Source organism: Myxine glutinosa, chromosome 6 (assembly GCF_964187855.1).
Source record: "Myxine glutinosa chromosome 6, kmMyxGlut1.1, whole genome shotgun sequence".
Lineage (NCBI taxonomy): Eukaryota > Metazoa > Chordata > Myxini > Myxiniformes > Myxinidae > Myxine > Myxine glutinosa.
Genome location: NC_136266.1, coordinates 190,755,088 through 190,774,771, shown reverse-complemented (window position 1 = coordinate 190,774,771; position 19,684 = coordinate 190,755,088). Strand labels below are relative to the sequence as shown.

Sequence of the window (19,684 nt, the reverse complement as noted above, 5' to 3'; positions counted from 1 at the left end):
GATTCGAACCCAGGATCCTAGGATCCCAAGCCGGCACCCGAACCACTAAGCCAACAGCAGGCTAACTGGGATACAAAATATAGGTTGTTAATCCCGGCGGAGGTATGCGCTCTAAAGGTCAGAAGGGTGGAGGGATTTAAAGGTCTAAAGTATTGAATAGGTCTTAAAGGTAAAAGTGGTCTTAAGGGTGTTGGGGATCTTCAGTATTGGAGTCTAATGGGTATTTTGGGTCTATTGGGTCTTCGGGGTCTCAGCTGGATGGACAACCCGAAAAAAAATGCCAACCTGAAAACTTAAACACAAAAATACAAGGCATAACAAGGCATCTCACCCATGCATTCTACGATTTTATCAATAAATCAGATCACATTTGTATTAGCTACTCATCCCTTCCCACAATGGTATATTCATTCAGCCTGCACGTTCCATTCTGTTATATTCAAATTGCATTAAATAAAAACAAAACGGACCATGTTGAGAAAGGCCTTCATCCTGCAGTGGACTTCAGGTGGTCAAGTCAAGTCACAGGAATAGGAGCAGCAAGATCGATCCATACCTGTTTTGGAGATGCAGCAGCAGGAATATAACAACACCCAACACCAAACAGCCTGCGCAGTGATGCCATTTGCCCTCAAATACTCACAGCATATCCTTGTGGATGGGAGAATAATGACATCAGTACAATACTATTAGAAATACAAATAATAAACATGGTTTTTATAGCAAAAATGTTTTTCTTTTTTTTTTAAACAAGGTGCTCAGCTTGATTTGAGGATCAACATTATATTCTATACTATACTATAAAAGGGCCATTTGTCTGTGTGTGTGTTGCCATTTTTCTCAGAGATGGCTAAACGGATCTTCATCAAACCTTTCAGAGGTTCAGAGTGCTGGGGAGTGTTTTATGGGAAATTTTTTTTTGAAAAATTTGAAAGAAAATAGTTCGTTTTTTGGATAAAAAAAAAAAATATATAAATCGCTCTATAGTGCTTGAGCTTTTGTAGCTATGTGAAAGGTAATATTAAATTATACCCGATTAGTGTGTGTGTCATTGGTTGTCACCTCCATTTGCGGGTTTCAGGAGGGGACAGGAGTCCTCCCAGGACGCAAAGTGTCCATCTCCACCTCGGTAAGGGATCATGGTTCATGGACCAAACTGTTCAAATTTTTCAGAGTTTTGTTCCAAGGGATCTTTTCAAGATTGTGTGTGTGTGTGTGTGTGTCATAATGTTAAATATAAATAATATAAATTTTCCTCAGTGGGTGCAGGGAAGTGTTTTTGGCAACCACAAGTAAATAGACAAAAAAAAGAAGATTATTTTTAATGCCAACAGAAATAGAACATTCCCGGGCAACGCCGGATACTCCTTCTCGTAGCTAATAAGGGATGTATATTGTGAGCTACCACGGATGCACCGAAGATGGTCCTCATGGGTTTCTCGAAGGTGAGCAATCAAAATGCATTCTAGGAGACAGAGAAGTTGTAGCCTCCATTATGAATTGCAAATTATCGCCAGAAATGATGCCCGGTGCAATTTTATGGTGCAAACCACCTTGCCCGGTGCAAACCACCTCGTCACGTAACCAAACGGCCACATTGGCGATCAAGAACAACCAAAACTTACAATGCAACACTCAAAATGGCACTCTGTTGGTGATGTGCATGATAGGCAAATAGCAAAAGTGAAATGACTTTTTCTTTAATTTTATTGCTAGTGATAAATGGCAATGCGCGAGCATCCGACACCCAGATTTCCCAAACTTTAGTCCATGTCCATTGAAGGAAGATAGTGGCTATGTGGAAGGCACCAATGAGATCTGCTATGCAGTTTGATTGGCTAGTCATCCTATTGGCTAACCATGAATTACAGTGCAGGAGCAGTGCCTGGACAAAATGTAATCTTCAACCCACAGCACATAAAATATTTGACTGTATAGTCTGTTTGGGCAACCCTTTTGGAACAATTCTCGGGAGGGTGTACAACAACAACAACAACAACAACAACAACAACAACAACATGCATTTTAAAGGCCATTTTCCCTACTAGAGCAGGGGTTAGCCTTGCGGTCCCCATGACAATCTTCTCCATCTTGCCCTATTTTCTGCATCTCTCCTTGTTAACCCCCTTGCCCGCATTTCTTCTTCCACCATCTTTAGCCAAGTCTTTCTCGGTCTTCCCCGTCCCCTACTTCCTTCCACATTCATTTCGATCACTCTTCTCAACCAGTCACTTTCATCCTTCCTCAACACATGACCAAACCATCTCAACCTGTTCCTCTTCACAGCATCAATTACAGGCTCTATTCCCATCATCTTTCGCAATTCATCATTTGTCTTCCTCTCTCTCAACGATACTCTGCACATCCATCGAACCATTCGTATTTCCACCCTTTCCAACCTTCGTTGCTGCTCTACGTTCATTACCCATGTCTCGCTCCCATAAATCATAACACTTCTCACACATGCAGCATACACCTTTCCCTTCAGCTTCAACGACACTCCCTTCATCATCAGCACGCCACTCAGTTCCCGAAACTTCTTCCATGCACATCTCACTCGAGCAACCGTTGCCGAGTCTGATCCACCTTCTCCATTCAGCATGTCCACGAGGTAGCAAAATGTTTTCACACCTTCCAGCTTCACACCGTCTCCAAGATCCAACTCAACATTTCCTCCATCTGCAGCTCCCTCTGTGCACATCTTACATTTGAATGTAGCTGCCACACTGGTTAATGACCCTCTCAAACCACTACATTTTTGATGAACCCACTCAGCGCACATTGTACATTGAATAGAGTTCACTCCGACACCCTTCCGACACACAGCACAGGGCCACTTCCCAGTTCTTTCCACCTCACCACATGCTTTACCACTTACCATCACCTTCGTCTTTCCGATATTCACCTTCAGACCTTTTGTCTCCACACATTCCTTCCACTTGTTCATCTTTTCCTTCAGTCCATCCATACTTTCCGCAATCAACACCAGATCATCTGCATACAACAACTCCCATGGTAAATCCTCCTTTACGTTCTGAGCCAGCACCTCCATCACAGCTACAAATAGTAGTGGACTTAGTACCGACCCCTGATGCACTCCCACCTTCACCTCAAACTCACCACTGTTCCCGTCCTTCGTCCTTACAGCTGTGCGCGCTCTTTTGTACATTGCCTTCACTACTCTGATCAACCATTCCTCCACTCCTAACTTCCTCAATACCATGTCAATACTTTGCGTGGAACCCTATCGAATGCTTTCTCCAGATCAACAAACCCAAGAAACAACTTCTTCCTCTTTTCCATGTACTTCTCCTGCAACTGCCTCACAATGAAAAGCGCATCTGTCGTTCCTCTTCCTGGCATAAATCCAAACTGCATTTCGTCGATCTTCACTTTCTTCCTTATCCTCCTCTCCAACACCCTTTCCAATACCTTCATTCCATGCTCCAATAACTTTATCGCTCGGTACGAGCCACACTCCAGAGGGTCACCTTTCCCCTTGTATAGAGGGACGAGGATACTCAGTTCCCAATCCACTGGAATGCGGCCTTCTTTCACCACCAGATTACAGATCTCTGTCATTCTCTTCACACCCCAACTTCCTGCTGCCTTCAACATATCTCCCACAACTCCCGTCGGCCCTCCCGCTTTTCTACCCTTAATTGCTTTTATCGCTTCCTCAACTTCCTTCTCAGTTATCTTCTCTGCCGGTCGTAAAACTAGGTTACTCTCTATGTTGCCATCCCATTCATTCTCTGTATTCAACAGCATTTCCATATATCTTTTCCATCTTCCTTTAATTCCATCTGGGTCGACGACGATTTAACCCACTTCATCCTTCAAGCAGCTCACCCCCATCACATCACACCTCTCTTTCGCTATCTGCTTTGCAATCCTGAATACTGCTTTCTGACCCTCTTCCGAATCCAAGCGTTCTCCGAACATTTTCCTACATGCCTCCTGCGCCTTTGCTACCTCTTTCTTTGCAGCCTTCCTGGACTCTGCTGTGCCCTTCCTGGACTTGAAAAATAAAGAAACCACTCTCATGGACTTAGCGACAGACAATGGCCAGGTCGGCCAAGGAAAACAACTGCTGTTGATGACAGAAACAAAGGGGCAATAATACCCCTGGTGCTTACCTGGTGGAATAAACAGTATACTGCACTGACGAGAAGTATTTAAAACCTATTTCGATGGTTGCTAAAAGACAGGGCAGCATATAGAATCAAACTAACATAATCATCAGATTTTAAACAAAAACAAAACAATACCTATTTTGGGGGACAACACTCCATAGACCACCTCAGACTCTGATTTTTTTTTTTTTTTTTTTTTTTTTAAATGCCAGGAACAAACTGTGGTACAACACGGGTGATTAAGGTTGTGGTTAAGTCAAGATTAAGGTCAAGGTCAAGTTGTGTTCTCCGATTCCTTAATATCTCTTCCTGGTTACTCCCTCCTCCGGTATGACAGACCTGAGCCTCATCCTGGAGGTGGGGTTGCTATCTTTATGAAAAACTCTTCCTCACTCTCCTTGAGCTGCCCTCTCTGCACCTCACCCCCAGGAGTGCTTCTGGCTATGGCTAACTCTCCACTCCCACCTTTAGTTCATACGTGTTCTGCACCGTCCTCCAAACAGTGATGACTCCATTTACATCTCGCTGTCTGACAACATGGACCAACTTCTATCCACTCATCCCAACTCTCTCTTCCTCATATGTGGCGACTTCAACTGCCATCATGCCAGCTGGCTGGGTGTGGGTATCTCTCTCACCTGCCATGGCACCTCAGCAAAGGACTTCTGCGACTCACTGGGACTGACACAATCTTTCAATTTCTCGACCCGGATCTCAGTCAATGGAGTATCTTCTCTTCGAGACATGGTTATGACAAACTTCCCTGCAAATGTCTGCTGCTCTTCTTCTGCTCCAATTGGTTCATCTGATCATGTGCTTGTTGAAGTGGATATCTCTCTGGCCATTCTCAGAGAGCCTCCTCAGCGCCAACGAGTCTGGCATTTCACTCAGGCTGACTGGCACGGTCTTCAAGCAGCCATTAATCATCTGGACTGGTCTCCCATCTCTACTGCCTCTGACATCCACTCTTCCTGGGAATTCTTACAAAGTAAACTGCTCTCTCTCATGCACAGATTTATCCCATCTCGTCTTCAGTCGTCATACCCTTCCTCCCATCCATGGTACATCAAATCTTGTGGTGAGGAAGTTGCCCTGAAACAACTTGCCTTTGCCTCTTGGAAGGCTAATCCAACGGAAGGCAATCTCCGTTCCTTTCACAAAGCCCGGAACAAGTGTGTGTCTACCCTCAGGAGTGGCAGGAAACAATATCTCTCCACTCTCAAGACTGAACTCTCAAACCTGTCTCCCTCTTCCAAATCCTGGTGGCGTCTGGTCAAATCTGTTTCTGGCGTTTGTTCCCCCTCCATCCCATCCCTTACCTCAAATGGCTACACAGCTGACACTGCACGTGAAAAAGCCGATTGCCTCAACTCTGTTTACCTCAAAATCTTGTGTCCCAAACCATCTCTCTCTGTACCCACGTTACCCAGTCAAACCCAGCTGCTCCTGGACTCTGTGTCCTTCTCTCCCGACAAGGTGAAGTTTTTGTCAAACCTCGACTGATTCTGCAAATGGACCAGACGGCATCAGCCAACGGGTCCTAAAATCAAACTCTGCCACTCTATCTCACCCTCTCTCTGTTCTCTTTACCCTCTCTTTTGCTCAAGGTCATCTGCCACAAAAAGGAGCAAAAACAGATCCTTGCAACTACAGAGCAATCAGCCTGCTCCCAATCATCAGCAAGGTCATGGAATCAATCATCGCTTCTGACATCAAATCCTTCCTCTTCTCCAATGGCTTGATCTCAGATCATAAATTTCGATTCAGACCAGGTAATTCTACTCTGCACGTGCTGCTTCTGCTGTCTCAACAATGGATGGAGGTCTTCAATGCCAAACAGGAAATCAGAGCCGTCTCCCTTGACATATCATGTGCCTTCGATACGGTGTGGCACCCCGCTCTGCTCACCAAACTCTCCTCCTATGGTATCCATGGAAATCTCCATGCATGGCTTGCGGACTTCCTCTATGGTCAGTCAACGTGTGACCCTGAATGGATTTCTCTCATCTCCCCTTCCTGTTCAGGCTGGAGTTCCTCAAGCCAGTGTTGTGGGTCCTGTGCTTTTTTTGGTCTTCATCAATGATCTCTCCGACTCTCTGGAACATCCTCTCTATCTCTTTGCTGATGACTCCACTCTCTGCCGCTCCATACCTCATCCCTCAGTTTGGCGGTCTGCAGCCTCCTCACTCTCTGCAGACCTGGTCAAAATCACAAATTTGTCAAACAAGTGGAACATGTCTTTCAATCCTGACAAATCTCACTCACTTTGTCTCTCTGAAAAGACCATCTGGACAACCCTAAAAATGTACTTTCTCAACAATTCTCTCCATGAAGTTCTGTCACTCGAGCTTTTGGGTCTCACGATCTGCCATGATCTTTCCTGGGAAAACCACATTTCCAAGCTGGCCTCCAAAGCCAGTCACCGTCTGGGCATTCTCCGTCATGCGAAGTCCTTCCTTGGCACACCTAAGCTCACCACATACAGGCTTTCATTGCACCACATACAATGGTTCCGGGTTCTGTTGCGAGAGGACGCTGGCGTTGCATATTCGCCGCTTCTCCGACTGGATGGATGTACAGGGTCTGCTTCTACCTTTCTGACCTGACATCTCACACCTGTCCTGCCTTTTCACACCCGCACGTGCCGCGTGTTCTCCGGCTGGATAACGGAATCTGCTTTTGATGGTACGGAATACGGAATTCGAAAGGCCCGCTCCCGTTGATTGTGGCCGTGGCCTTGTTTGCCGGTGGCCTTGTGGCCTTGTTTGCCGCTGTGGTCTTGATTAGCGGCTGCAGTCGTTTGCCGCTGCGTTTGCCGCTGCGTTTGCCGCTGCGTTTGCCGCTTTGCCTCCTCGACCTTGGCCTCGTACTCGTCCCTTCGCTCCTGCCTGGCATGGCTCTGAAGTACTCCGCCGCAAGGCTTCTTCTGCTCAATACCCGCTCCACCCCATCATGCATCTCTGCCATCAAATCAAATGGACTCCTCCGACGACCCAGGTACATTCACCGTGGCTCCGGTCGCAAGTTTGTTTATTTGCAATCAGGTCACTCCATCCCCGTCCTCTGGTCGGCTCAGCGCACTCTCACTCTTCGTCCCAGCGCACCTGGTCACAGCAACCCACACGATCGCACCTCTTGCCTACGAACCCTGGCTAAATCACCTGAATTCATCCCTGCTGTTCAAAACAACATCAAGCTCACCCTGTTCAACACCCGGTCCCTCAACAATAAATGCCTCATCCTGAACGAATACATCCTGGATAACAAACTGGACTTTCTCTGTCTCACCGAAACCTGGCAACAACCTCTGGACTACTACACACTCAACCTCACCACACCCAATGGATATTCCTACGTCAATAAACCACGCTCGGAGGGCCGAGGTGGTGGAATTGCCGTTATCCACCGTCAAGACATCAAGACCAACCTCATCTCCATCTCATCTGCTCCATCATTTGAACACCTGGCTTTAAAACTCTCTGGTCACACGCAGTCAGTCATGGCTGTCGTCTACCGCCCTCCCAAACCACACCCATCATTCCTGTCTGACTTCTCCTACTTTCTGACCCAGCTATGTTCCCTCTCCCCCTCAATCCTCCTCCTTGGTGATTTCAATATCCACATGGACTCCACTGACTCCACAATAACCACTGACTTCACTGATTTACTCACCTGCTTTAACCTCACTCAACATGTCGACTTTCCTACCCATATCCGTGGTCACATTTTGGACCTTGTCTGCTCCACTGGATTAAATTTGCACCATCTCTATGGCTCCGACCTCACCCTCTCTGACCACTTAGCCATCACTCTGACCATCAACATCCCCGCCCCAACACCAAGGCATTATCGCACAATCAACTTCCGTAAGCTAAACGCTCTTTCACCTACCTCATTCTCATCCACCCTCTCTGAAAAAATGTCCACTTCTCCCTTCATTGACCTCCACACCCCTTCCGACCTCACTGACTACTACAACCACACTCTCTCCTCCTGCCTTGACCAGCTTGCGCCTGTAAAAACCAAAACAGTTTCTTTCACCCATTCTGCTCCCTGGTTTACCCCTGAACTCCACCTGATGAAAACTCGTGCTCGCCAACTTGAAAGACTCCGCAATAAAACGGGTCTCACAGTTCACTCCCAAGCCTACAAGGACCACATACAACACTACAAAGATGCCCTCTCCCGCGCCCGCTCTGCCTACTACTCTCAAATTATCCACTCTGGCTCCGGAAACCCAAAAGCACTCTTCTCGACAATAAACAAACTCCTCCGCCCCCTGAACACCACCACCCAGTCATTCACAGTAGACAACTGCATCTCCTTCCTCTCTTTCTTCCAACGCAAAATTGACAACATCTACAACAGCTTGACCACCGCCGCACCCGCTCCCCCTCCAACCACCTGCCCCCCCTTGTCCTGCCATCCCCTGTCTCGGTTCTCCCCAATCTCTCCTACTGACCTCTCTGAACTCCTCATAGGAATGAAAACTGCCACCTGCACTCTTGACCCCATCCCCTCCAGCTTTGTCAAAGCCTCCCTCCCTGCTCTCTCTCCACTTATCATTGCAACAATAAACTCCTCCCTGTCTACAGGCATCGTCCCACCTTCCCTCAAAATTGCTGCTGTTACCCCCATTCTAAAAAAACCTGGTCTAAACCCTGACACCCTAAACAACTTCAGACCCATCTCCAACCTACCCTTTCTGTCAAAAGTTTTGGAACGCGCTGTAGCCACTCAACTCAAACATCATCTCTCTGCCAATAACTTGTATGAAACATTCCAATCCGGATTCCGCTCCAACCACAGTACTGAAACTGCTCTCCTCAAAATCACCAACGACCTTCTCCTCTCCTCTGACGCTGGCAACCTCAACATTCTCGTCCTCCTCGACCTCAGCGCTGCCTTTGACACCATCGATCACACTATCCTCCTCACCCGACTTGAATCCACCTTTAACGTCACCGGCACTGCCCTCTCTTGGATTAAATCATACCTCTCTGACAGATGCCAGTTCATCTCCATCAATAACTGCAAATCCCCCACTGCTCCCCTCCCCCAAGGTGTCCCCCAAGGTTCAGTTCTTGGCCCCCTCCTCTTCATCCTTTACCTGTCCCCGCTCGGTCACTTAATCCGCCGTCATGGTCTCCAATTCCACTGCTTCGCCGATGACATCCAGCTTTTCATCTCCACCAAGTCCGTCTCCACCGACACCCACTCTATCCTGACAAACTGCATCACTGAAATAAAATCCTGGCTTCAAATCAACTTCCTCAAGCTTAACTGTGATAAATCTGAAATAATCATCATTGGCCCAAAAACGCTCACAAAATCCACCCATAACTTTGCCCTCAACATCGACGGTATCCCAGTATCCACCTCCCCTCACATCCGGAATCTTGGCGTCATCTTTGACCAAACCCTTTCCTTCGACAAATACACTAAACAGATCACAAAGTCAGCCTTCTTTCACCTGAAAAACATTGCCCGTCTCCGCTCATCCCTCTCCTCCACGGCTGCAGAAACCCTCATCCACGCCTTCATCACCTCCCGTCTGGACTACTGCAATAGCCTCCTCTATGGTTCACCCTCAAAAATCACCAATAAACTCCAATACATTCAGAACTCCGCTGCCCGTCTACTCACTCATTCCCGGACCCGTGACCACATCACCCCCGTCCTTTACAAGCTTCACTGGCTCCCCATCCCCCAGAGAATCCAGTACAAAATCCTCCTCTTGACATACAAAGCCCTCCATAACCTGGCCCCATCCTACCTGGCTGACCTCCTCTCCAGACACACTCCCACCCGCAACCTCCGCTCTGCTGGTACCAACCTCCTGACCCCCTCCATCCGGACCAAATTCAGATCCTGGGGGGACAGGGCCTTCTCCATCGCTGCTCCCACCCTCTGGAACTCACTACCTCACACCATCAGAGACTCCTCCTCACTCACCACATTCAAAACATCACTAAAGACCCACCTGTTCAACGCTGCATTCAACATTCAACCCACAGCATTTAACCCCTGACTATCTCTTCTCCTTCTCCCTCCTTTTGCTTTAAATATTTCCCTATTGATTCTTGTCTTGTCTTTTTGATTCTTGTCTTATATATATGCCGTATATCGCTGCTGTTTGTTTTCTTGATTCTTGTCTTTTTGCAATTGTTGTTTTCATGTATTGTTATGCATTATGTTTTCCACTCTGTCAAAGCGCCTTTGGGCTTCTGGAAAAGCGCTATACAAAATAAATGAATTATTATTATTATTATTATTCATCCACAGCTCAATGGAGTACTGTTCTCCCCTCTGGGCTGGTGCTTCTGCCTCACGCCTAGCTCGGCTTCACGCTGTTGAAACCAAAGCTTTCAGAATCATTGGAATCTTCGGCAAAGGAGCTAACTCCAAAGGCCTTTCACTCACTCACTGCAGGCAGGTTGGTGGTCTTTGTCTTCGACCGACTCCTCTCCGGGCTAGCCCCCCCAGCTCTGTCTGTGCTCTGTCCCCCAAATATTCCTGCAGGTCGCACAAGATCTGCCAGCAACCCTCTTACAGTGAAACTGCTAAAATCGAGACTCTCCGCTCACCTTCACTCATTCATTCATTCATTCTTCTTTTCTCCCGCCTCTGGAACAAACTCCCTCACTCTCTTCAATCCCACTCCTCCCTCCACGTCTTTAACACAGCTGTTCACCACCATCTCTTATCTTCCCCCATCCAAAACCTTGATCTTTTCTACCCCCGTTAATTCACCCCAGATCCACTTTTTTGAAATACCGACTTCTTTCCTGCAGTGCCCCAGCAGTGTCCATGTGTTTTATACCTCTCCCACCTGCCCCCCCACCCCTTTCCCATGCCTCCCCCCCACAAGCTCTCTCCCTCCCATAGATCTCCCGATGTCCCTGTTCTCTACTGTTGTACTTGTGTGCTTTCCTCTCTCTCCCCGTATTGTCTCCCTTTCCCTTTGTCATGTTTTATGTCAGTTTGTTTTTTTGTGATTAACGTTAGGTCTTACACGAGCATCGATCTTATATTAAAAAAAAGAAAAAAGTTTCATCAGAATTGCATGTGTAGTTTCTGAGAAGAAAGGAAATACCTATTTTGGGGGCAACCCCCCGATAGATCCCCGAAGGGGCAAATTTTTTAAATGCCGTGAACAAACTTTGGTACAGCATGGGTGGTGAAGGTTGTGGTCATGTTTCATCGAAATCGTGTGCGTAGTCAGAGAAGAAAGCAAATATCTATGTTGGGGGGGTCAGACCTTGACCCACTTTGACTCCCAGTAGGCCCCCTCAGACCTCTATTTTCTTCGTGCCGTGAACAAACTTCGGTCCATCACGGGTGATGAAGGTTGTGGTCAAGTTTCATCTAAATAGTGTGTGTAGTTTCAGAGGAAAAAGCAAATTCATATTTTAGGGGGTCAAACCTGGATCCACTTTGACCCCTGGTTGGCCCCCTTAGTCCCCAATTTTTTTTAATGCCGTGAACAAACTTTAGTCACAACATAACAAATATAATTTGTTCCAAATTTGGTCGCAATCCCATCAGCGGTTTCGGAGAAGAAGCTGCAAGTGTTTATGGATGGACGGATGGATTGACAGACAGATGATGCGCCATCACATAAGCTCCACTGAACTTCGTTCCAGGTGAGATAAAAATCATTAGAGCTGTGAAGAAAAGCCCTAAAACACCTGTCAGTGACATCACCAACAACCTCCAGAGTGCAGGGGTGAAAGTTTCACAATCTACCCTTCACAGAAAACTTCAACAGCAGAATTACAAAGGATTGATATATCACAAAATGCAAACCTGTCATCAGCACCAAAAATAGAAAGGCCAGATTACCATTTGCGAAGAAGTACAGAGGTGAGCCAGTGAGTTCTGGAACAATGTTTTATGGACAGATAAGAAAAAGATAAACCTTTACCAAAGCAATGGAAGGGCAAAAGTGTGTACAAAGGAAGAAACTGCATTATATATTTATTTTTTAGCTCACCTGGAACAAAGTTCAGGGGAACTTATGCGATGGTACATCCGTCAGTCCGTCCGTCCGTAAACACTTAAAACTTCTTCTCCGAAACTGCTGATGTGATTGCGACCAAATTTGGCACAAATGATATTTGTTGTGTTGTGATGAAATCGGAAGAAGAAGGGGGCGTGTTGCGCGAGCGGAATAAACACAACTGTCTGCTATGGGCAGAGACCTGCTGATGTAAGCGGCTAAGTACTTAACCAGCGGAAAGGATTAACACTGCCGAGTGCTGCTATTAATTCTGAGAGATCATGGTGAGAATTTATTACAGGCTTTGACTCGTGATTTAGATTGCTTAGACTATAGGTTCTCAAAGTGGTCCATACCGCCTGCCCCAGTGGGCGCTGGGAACTTTCAGGGGGGCGCTCGAGAGTCCACGGGCGGTAGGGGGGCGCTGGCAATGATTTGGGGGGCACTGGCGATTTAGAGGAGCAGCGGCGATTTGGAGACGGCGCCATTAGGCAAATTGGCCATCCAATCAACGACCACTTTCTTTCCCCCTTCGCATGGTTTTTATGATCACATATTCACTGATGTCGTGTAGGTATTTTCTTGTCCATACATGCTTATAGGCTTGGCGTTAAGCTTAGTTGAAACACTTTAGCTTAGTTGAAATAAGAGCCTGGTGTTGGCTTAGCGGTTAGGGTGCCGGCTTGGGATCCTAGGATCCTGGGTTCGAATCCCGGTCGATTGCTGAATTAACGCCAGGGGGGTTGACTCAGCCTGTCATCCTTCCGAGGTCGGCAAATTGAGTACCAGCTTGCTGGGATGGATGACCACGGTGTGTACCCCGATTTAGAATAGGTACACCGTATCCCTGCGCATCGTAAGAGCGTGACCAAGGGTTGGCGTCAGGAAGGGCATCCGGCCATAAAAACATTGCCTCAAACAGGGAACCATGATCGTCATGGGGCCCGCAAAGCTAACCCCCGCTCTAGCGGGGAAAAATGGCCTTAAAACGATCATTCACACATGCTCATGCAACAAACATGATAGTGTATGACACCAGCGAAATATTATTGGCCGCCAATGCGGCCAATAGTACAACACTAATTTTTGTGACGTGGTGCCATTTCAACCAATCGGCTTGCAAGAATCATTTTATGCGGGATATAATACACTCTATTCGTGCTGGACTATTCAACGTGCCTGGTTCAACTTTACAGCCTGGCCTTGCCAGCACAGACATTTGGGAAGGTATGAACAGTCAGTGTTAGTGCTGGTGTTAGTCTTTCGACATTTTGGCGTGTTGATTTTGTTATTCAAAAAAGCTTCACGCCCGGACGGCTTCAAGATGTCGGCAAAGAAAATGTGTCGTCAATATTCCGTTGAATACATCAAGTATGGATTCATTCCATCTCCAACGAACAAACAGTTACCGATGTGTTTGTGTGGTATCACGCAGTCCAATGAAACCATCTCGACTGAGCGAGCACCTGAGTAAAAAGCACAGTGATAAGGCTCGCGCAGAGGTCAGCTATTTCCAATCGCTGAAAGAGAAATTTGAGAAGCAATCCACGATTTAAAAAAAAAATTTTGTATACTGAATCGAGGCTCGTGAAAGAGCTAACATTTATTTCACAAACAAATCAACCAGACAAACAAAATATATAAAAGGAGGGAGTGGAAGACAAGATGGGGAGAGAAGGGGAAGCACACAAACACAACATTTGAGAGCAGGGAGATGTGTGGGAGTAAGAGGGCTTGGGGGGAGGAGGTGCGGGAAGGGGAGGGGGGGGGGGGTGGGAGAAGTATAAAACACAAGGACACCAAGAACTTCCAGGACAGAAGTTGGTATTTCAAAAAAGTGGATTTGGGGTGACGGTAACGGTAACGACGGTAACGACGATGTTCAAAGGAGCCAAAAGCTCGTAGATAAAGGACTGGAAGCGTCGTATAAGCTGTCATTGCTCATCGCCAGATCTGGAAAACCGTATTCAATCGGCGAACAGTTGATCAAACCAGCTGTTGGAGAAGTGATAAAAACCGTTATGGGCCAGGATCCGAATCCAGTTCTCTCGTCGATTGTGCTCACCAATGATTCCGTGGCCAGGCGGATTGATGAAATGTCATCATATGTAGAAGATAAGCTGTGTAGTGAGCTGAAGCACACACTTTGCCATCCAGCTGGATGAGTCCACTTTGCGTGACAGTGAAGCTCTGTTACTCTGCTACATTCGCTTCATCCGTGATCAGGAAATGGTGGAAGAAATGTTGTTTGCCCGCTCTCTCCAGACCGATACGAAGGGTTCTTCCATCTTCCAAACGTTGGAGAAGTACTTTACTGATAAGAACATACCGATGGAGAACATTCTCGCTTGCGCGACGGACAGTTCACCAGCGATCGTTGGCCGCCAGCGTGGTTTTATTGCGCTTCTGAAGAACCAGGTACAGTCCGTGTTCGCCATTCACTGTGTCGTGCACCGCCAGCATCTTGTAGCAAAAGCTCTCAGCACCAGACTTCATACATCACTCCAAACAGTAATCAAAGCAGTGAATAAAATCAAGGTGTCATCTCTGCATGATCAGCTGTTTTGTCAGCTTTGCCAGGAGAACGATGAGGCATTCGCGCGGCTCCTGTTGCACACCAAAGTTTGTTGGTTGTCCAAAGGCGCTTCTTTGACCCGTTTCCATGCCCTCTTCTCAACAGTGGTCGGGTTTCTGTCGGAAATTGATACGGAGCTATCGGAGAAAGTGAATGCGATTGCGCATGATGTGGCTTACCTCATGGACATATTCAGTATACTGAATGATGTCAACAAACAACTCCAGGGTGACCATATGACGCTGATTAAAGCAAAGAAAGTGATCGGCGCGTTCGTAACCAAGGCGACTCTGCACAGGGAAACCCTCGGCCGCAGAGATGTGTACCACTTTCCCCGGTGTCATCATATGTGATGTCATCAAATATCTTCGCAAAGTTTCCTTTGCGAAGAAACAGCAAAGGAAAATGCTGTTTCTGATGAAGAGCTGCTCTTTTATTGCAATCACCTTTAGACGATTCGTGGAGATATGGAGCAGCGTTTCAGAGACATGTTAGAACTGTGGGTGCCAGCATGGGTGATCAACCCATTCAAATGTGACATTCAAGATGTGAAGAGCGAATTACAGGACGACATTATCAACCTCCACAATGATGATGATGAATCGCAGCATGAATACGGCAAATTCTGGATTCTGGAGCGGGGCGAATACCCCGCAATGTGGATAGAGGCAGAACTGCTGCTGATGGCGTTCCCCACATCATACCTCGTTGAAAGAGGGTTCAGCGCCGTGATGGTGCTGCTGACCAAGTATCGAAACCGCCTTGACATTACCAAGAGGGGCGATCTGCGTCTCTACCTCACTGAGATGGAGCCAGACATTCGGAATCTTGCAGCGAGTCACCAGGCCCAACCTTCACACTAACGATATTTGGGCCTGTGATAACAGATTCCCAGTTTGCCTCACCTGGACCTGTTCTGCTGAAACATTGTAGGTCGTGCAAAATAAAATAAAAAGTAAAGTAAAATAAAGTAAAATATTCAGAAAATATTTGGCTTCTGTTATTTTTGCTTCCTATCTACATAAATTCTGGGTGTCCGACCACGAACGATAGGACAAGGGGGGCATTGGGCCGGTCCAAGAGGGCAGAACGGGGCGGTAGTCCAAAAAAGTTTGAGAACCACCGGCTTAGACCATCTTATTAATGGTTTCGATGTGTATCCATTTGCTTTGTAGAGCTAATACGATGACTGCTGTGTTTATGTAGGTGAATGCCAGGTCGAATACAATAAAGCCTCATATTTCGAAGTGAGGTCTTGGAGTCTTATTGTCACTGCAATTTATTGTATTAGACTTCTGGAACAACCAAGGAGTATGGAGAAGCTGATAAGACCTGAACGCTTCTGTGGGGATCCGAATGCGAGTGACGCGGCCGACCAGCTGACCCACTGGCTCAACTCCCTGAGGCTTTTTACAGCATTGGTTCCGGACATTTCGGAAGCGCAGAAACTCGATGTTCAGTCCAGCAACGTGTCACATGTCATCTATAGATATGTTTCTCACTGTGAGATGTACGCCGCTGCTGTGGACGGCTTGAAAGCACTTTTATCAAACCTCGCAGCACCATATACGCTCGGCACCTCTTGGCAACGCACAGACAAGAAAGTATGGAATCCCTGGATCAATACGGCCAGGTTTTATGGCAGCTCGGCCGGGACTGCGCGATTCAGGACTGCACGGCCGTGGAGACGATGGATGACCTGGTTCGCGATGCCTTAATTGCCGGGCTTCAGTCTCCTGCGATCCGGCAACGTCTTCTCGAGAACGATACGCTGGATTTCAAAATGGCTTTCAACCAAGCCCGTGTTCTGCAGTCGGCCCAAGCCATATCTGAAACTTATGGCCGGCCCTTCGTAACTGCCTGTGCTACCGCCCACGTGAATGACCGTGGCGATTCTGAAGCGAGCACTGAGCGAGCGCCCGTGGGTGCTGCCGTGCACTGAGCACCCCACAGAGAGCTCTGATGACGAGGAGAGCGAGCCGAGCACCGCAGCCGCACCTGCTGGGTCTACAGCTAAATGCTACTTTTGAGGGAACCGCCGTCACCCTCGCTCATTGTGTCCTGCAAGGGAGACGACTTGCCACAATTGCGGGAAACGAGGGCACTTTGCTGAGGTCTGCCGATCAGCCAAAACTACACGGGCGACACTTGTGGGAGTGCGCATGTCCGTGGGAACTAGAAGATCTCCGATCAGCCTCGCACATGCTGTGGTTCCGGTGGAGATCAACGGCCAGTCTGTGGAAGCGCTGATCGACACGTGAAGCGATCGGAGCGACATCAGCCATCATCTTGTCGAGCGTCAAGGGTGGCCCACCATTGCTGCGACTCAGCGACTCCACATGGCCTTGGGAGCCCTGTGGCAGCTCGCGCGCGGATTATGTGTTGCGACTAATAACGTGACTTACTCCGATGTTAAGTTGTTGGTGCTCCCTAACCTCTGCTCGGACGTCCTTCTTGGGCACAAATTTCTGAATCGGCATAGGCGATTAGAGATGCAATTCGGCGGGATTCACACTCTCTCCGTGGGCTCCGGGCCGGCACTGGTGTGCGGCCTGGCAGAGATAATGGTCGAACTGCCTCAACTATTCCCGAGCTTAACAGCTAATTGCCGACCGTCACCATTAAATTTAGACGGTATTCCCAGCCAGATGTAATCTTTATAGCCGAAGAAACTAAACACCTTTTGCTCGAAGGCATCATCAAACCCAGCCGTTCTCCATGGCGAGCACATGTGTTGGTCGTAAACAGCCCAAATCATTGCAAACAGATGGTCGTGGACTACTCACAAATGATTAATCGTTACAACTCTATGCGTACCCGCTCCCCCATATGGATGTCATGGTTCGGGCGGTATCTAAATATAGAGTATTTAGCACTCTTGACCTCCGAAGGGCGTATCATCAGATTCCGATACGGGCAGCCGATCGACCCCACACAGCCTTAAAGTCTGGACAGCGGCTGTACCAATTCCGTAGAATACCACTCAGTGTTACGAACGGCGTTGCATGCTTTCAACAAGCTATAGACTAGATTTGGGCAAAAGAGCAAGTGAAATAAGTTTTTGTTTATGTAGACAACGTGACCGTTACGGCTGGAATCAGAAGGACCATGACTCAAACCTGCGGCGCTTTTTGGAAGTGGCCCGTAAATACCGGTTGACCTTCAATGAGTCAAAATGCAGCTATTCTGTGAAAACCATAAATCCCTTGGGCTACACGGTGACTGGAAGGGAGATAAGGCCCGATCCGGCTCGGCTGCAGGCTCAACTCGACCTTGCCCCTCGCATCGATTAAGTGGCTCTGAAGCAAGGTATGGGCTTATTTGCGCATTACAGTCAGTGGGTCTCAAGGTTCTCAGAGAAGATAAGACCGCTTGTCAAGTGCAAAACATTTCCACTGACATGGCAGCTCAAACGGCTTTTCGGCAACTCAAAAGTGATGTCGCCAGCACTGTTGACTTCCATTGACGAGATGGTCCCCTTTGTGGTGGAAACAGATGCATCAGATTGCGCCGTAGCCGCAACACTGAGTCAAGGGGGGGGGGGGGCGACCGGTAGCATTCTTCTCACACTCTCTAACTTCTTCTCACGACAGTGAGCGACGCTACTCCTCCATCGAAAAGGAGGCTTGCGCCGGTGGTGGAATCGGTCCGTAGATGGCGCCATTTCCTCTTGCGGAAGCGATTCACAGTAATCACTGATCAACAGTCAGTTTCGTTCATGTACGACAGGAAACATTCTCAAAGGATTAAGAACGAGAAGATCGCTTGCTGGTGCATATAACTGGCTGACTATTGCTTTGAAATTGTGTACAGGCCAGGTAAAGACAACCATGCAGCCGAAGCTATGTCTCGGCCCATCTGCGCCGGAATGACAGTCAACGAACTATGGTCAATACACGCAAAGTCATCCGGGCATCGCACGAATGGCCCACTTTGTTAGAAGTCGCAACCTGCCTTTCTCGGTGGATGATATACGTCAGTTATGTAAGACTTGTCAGATTTGCGCTGCATTAAAGCCGACCTTCTACAAGCCACCTATAGGTACACTCACACGCTGGGTGACCGTGGGAGCGACTGAATATCAATTTCAAGGGGCCTCTGCCCAGTGGGGGGGCCTAATCGCTACATGCTGACAATAGTGGACGAATATTCTCGATTCCCGTTCACATTCCCGTGCTCGGACACGTCGTCCCTTGCCGTTATCCATTGCTTCCGGCAACTGTTCTTGATGTTTGGATATCCGGCATTCATACACAGCGATCGCGGGACGGCTTTTATGTCACAGGAGATCAAACTATTTCCCCTCGAGCGTGGGATCGCTTTGAGCCATACCACCGCCTACAATCCACAAGGGAACGGGAAAAATCGAGCGTTTCAACGGGATTACCTGGAGGGCAGGTAAGATGGCCTTGCATACCCGTGGTCTGCCCCCGAGCATGTGGGAAAGGGTGCTTCCTGAAGCACTGCATGCTATCAGGAGTCTTTTGTGCACCACCGCTAACGCTACCCCTCACGAGCGACTATTCAAGTACCAACGTCGTAGCTCCAGCGGTCAGCCCCTACCCTCGTGGTTAGCCGAGCCTGGACCGGCTTTACTAAAACGTACTGTCCGCCAGAGCAAATATGAACCGTTTGTGGACCGTGTAAACGTGCTGGACGTGAATCCCGAATATGCGCACGTCCAGTTAGCAGACGGCCGAGAAACTATAGTGCCGATTCGGCATCTGGTGCCTTGTGGAGAAATGGGCGAGCAGGCCCATGAGAGGCGGTCCAGGGATGATGGCGTCCAGGCAGCTCACTCCAGTCCCCGACTCGTACCGCGAAGCAGATGGTCAGGCGGCAGCGGCCAGGAACTCGCCTCGTGTCGTTTGGCGCGGGGCGGACAATTACAGGGCGGAATGCGGCGAAAGATAGGCTGGTGGTTACTGGCGACCACGGTCGCGTATGTAATAAATGCACTCGCGGCTCAAC

At 48.1% G+C, this 19,684-nt stretch overlaps 1 protein-coding gene across 4 annotated transcripts in view; it reads right to left on the bottom strand.

Annotated features, from left to right (window-relative positions):
• MTG2 (mitochondrial ribosome associated GTPase 2) overlaps positions 1–19,684 on the bottom strand; it is a 68,245-nt gene that overhangs the window by 43,011 nt on the left and 5,550 nt on the right. For 2 of the 4 annotated variants that reach the window (XM_078781034.1, XM_068119081.2), the window contains exon 2: positions 557–651. In XM_078781034.1, coding sequence (XP_078637160.1) covers positions 557–625 — 69 coding nt within the window. In that variant the 5' untranslated portion in view covers positions 626–651. Of the gene's footprint in view, positions 1–470; positions 652–2,878; positions 2,962–19,684 lie in introns of those variants that run through there. The other 2 variants (XM_078781035.1, XM_078781036.1) reach the window with 2 other exon arrangements.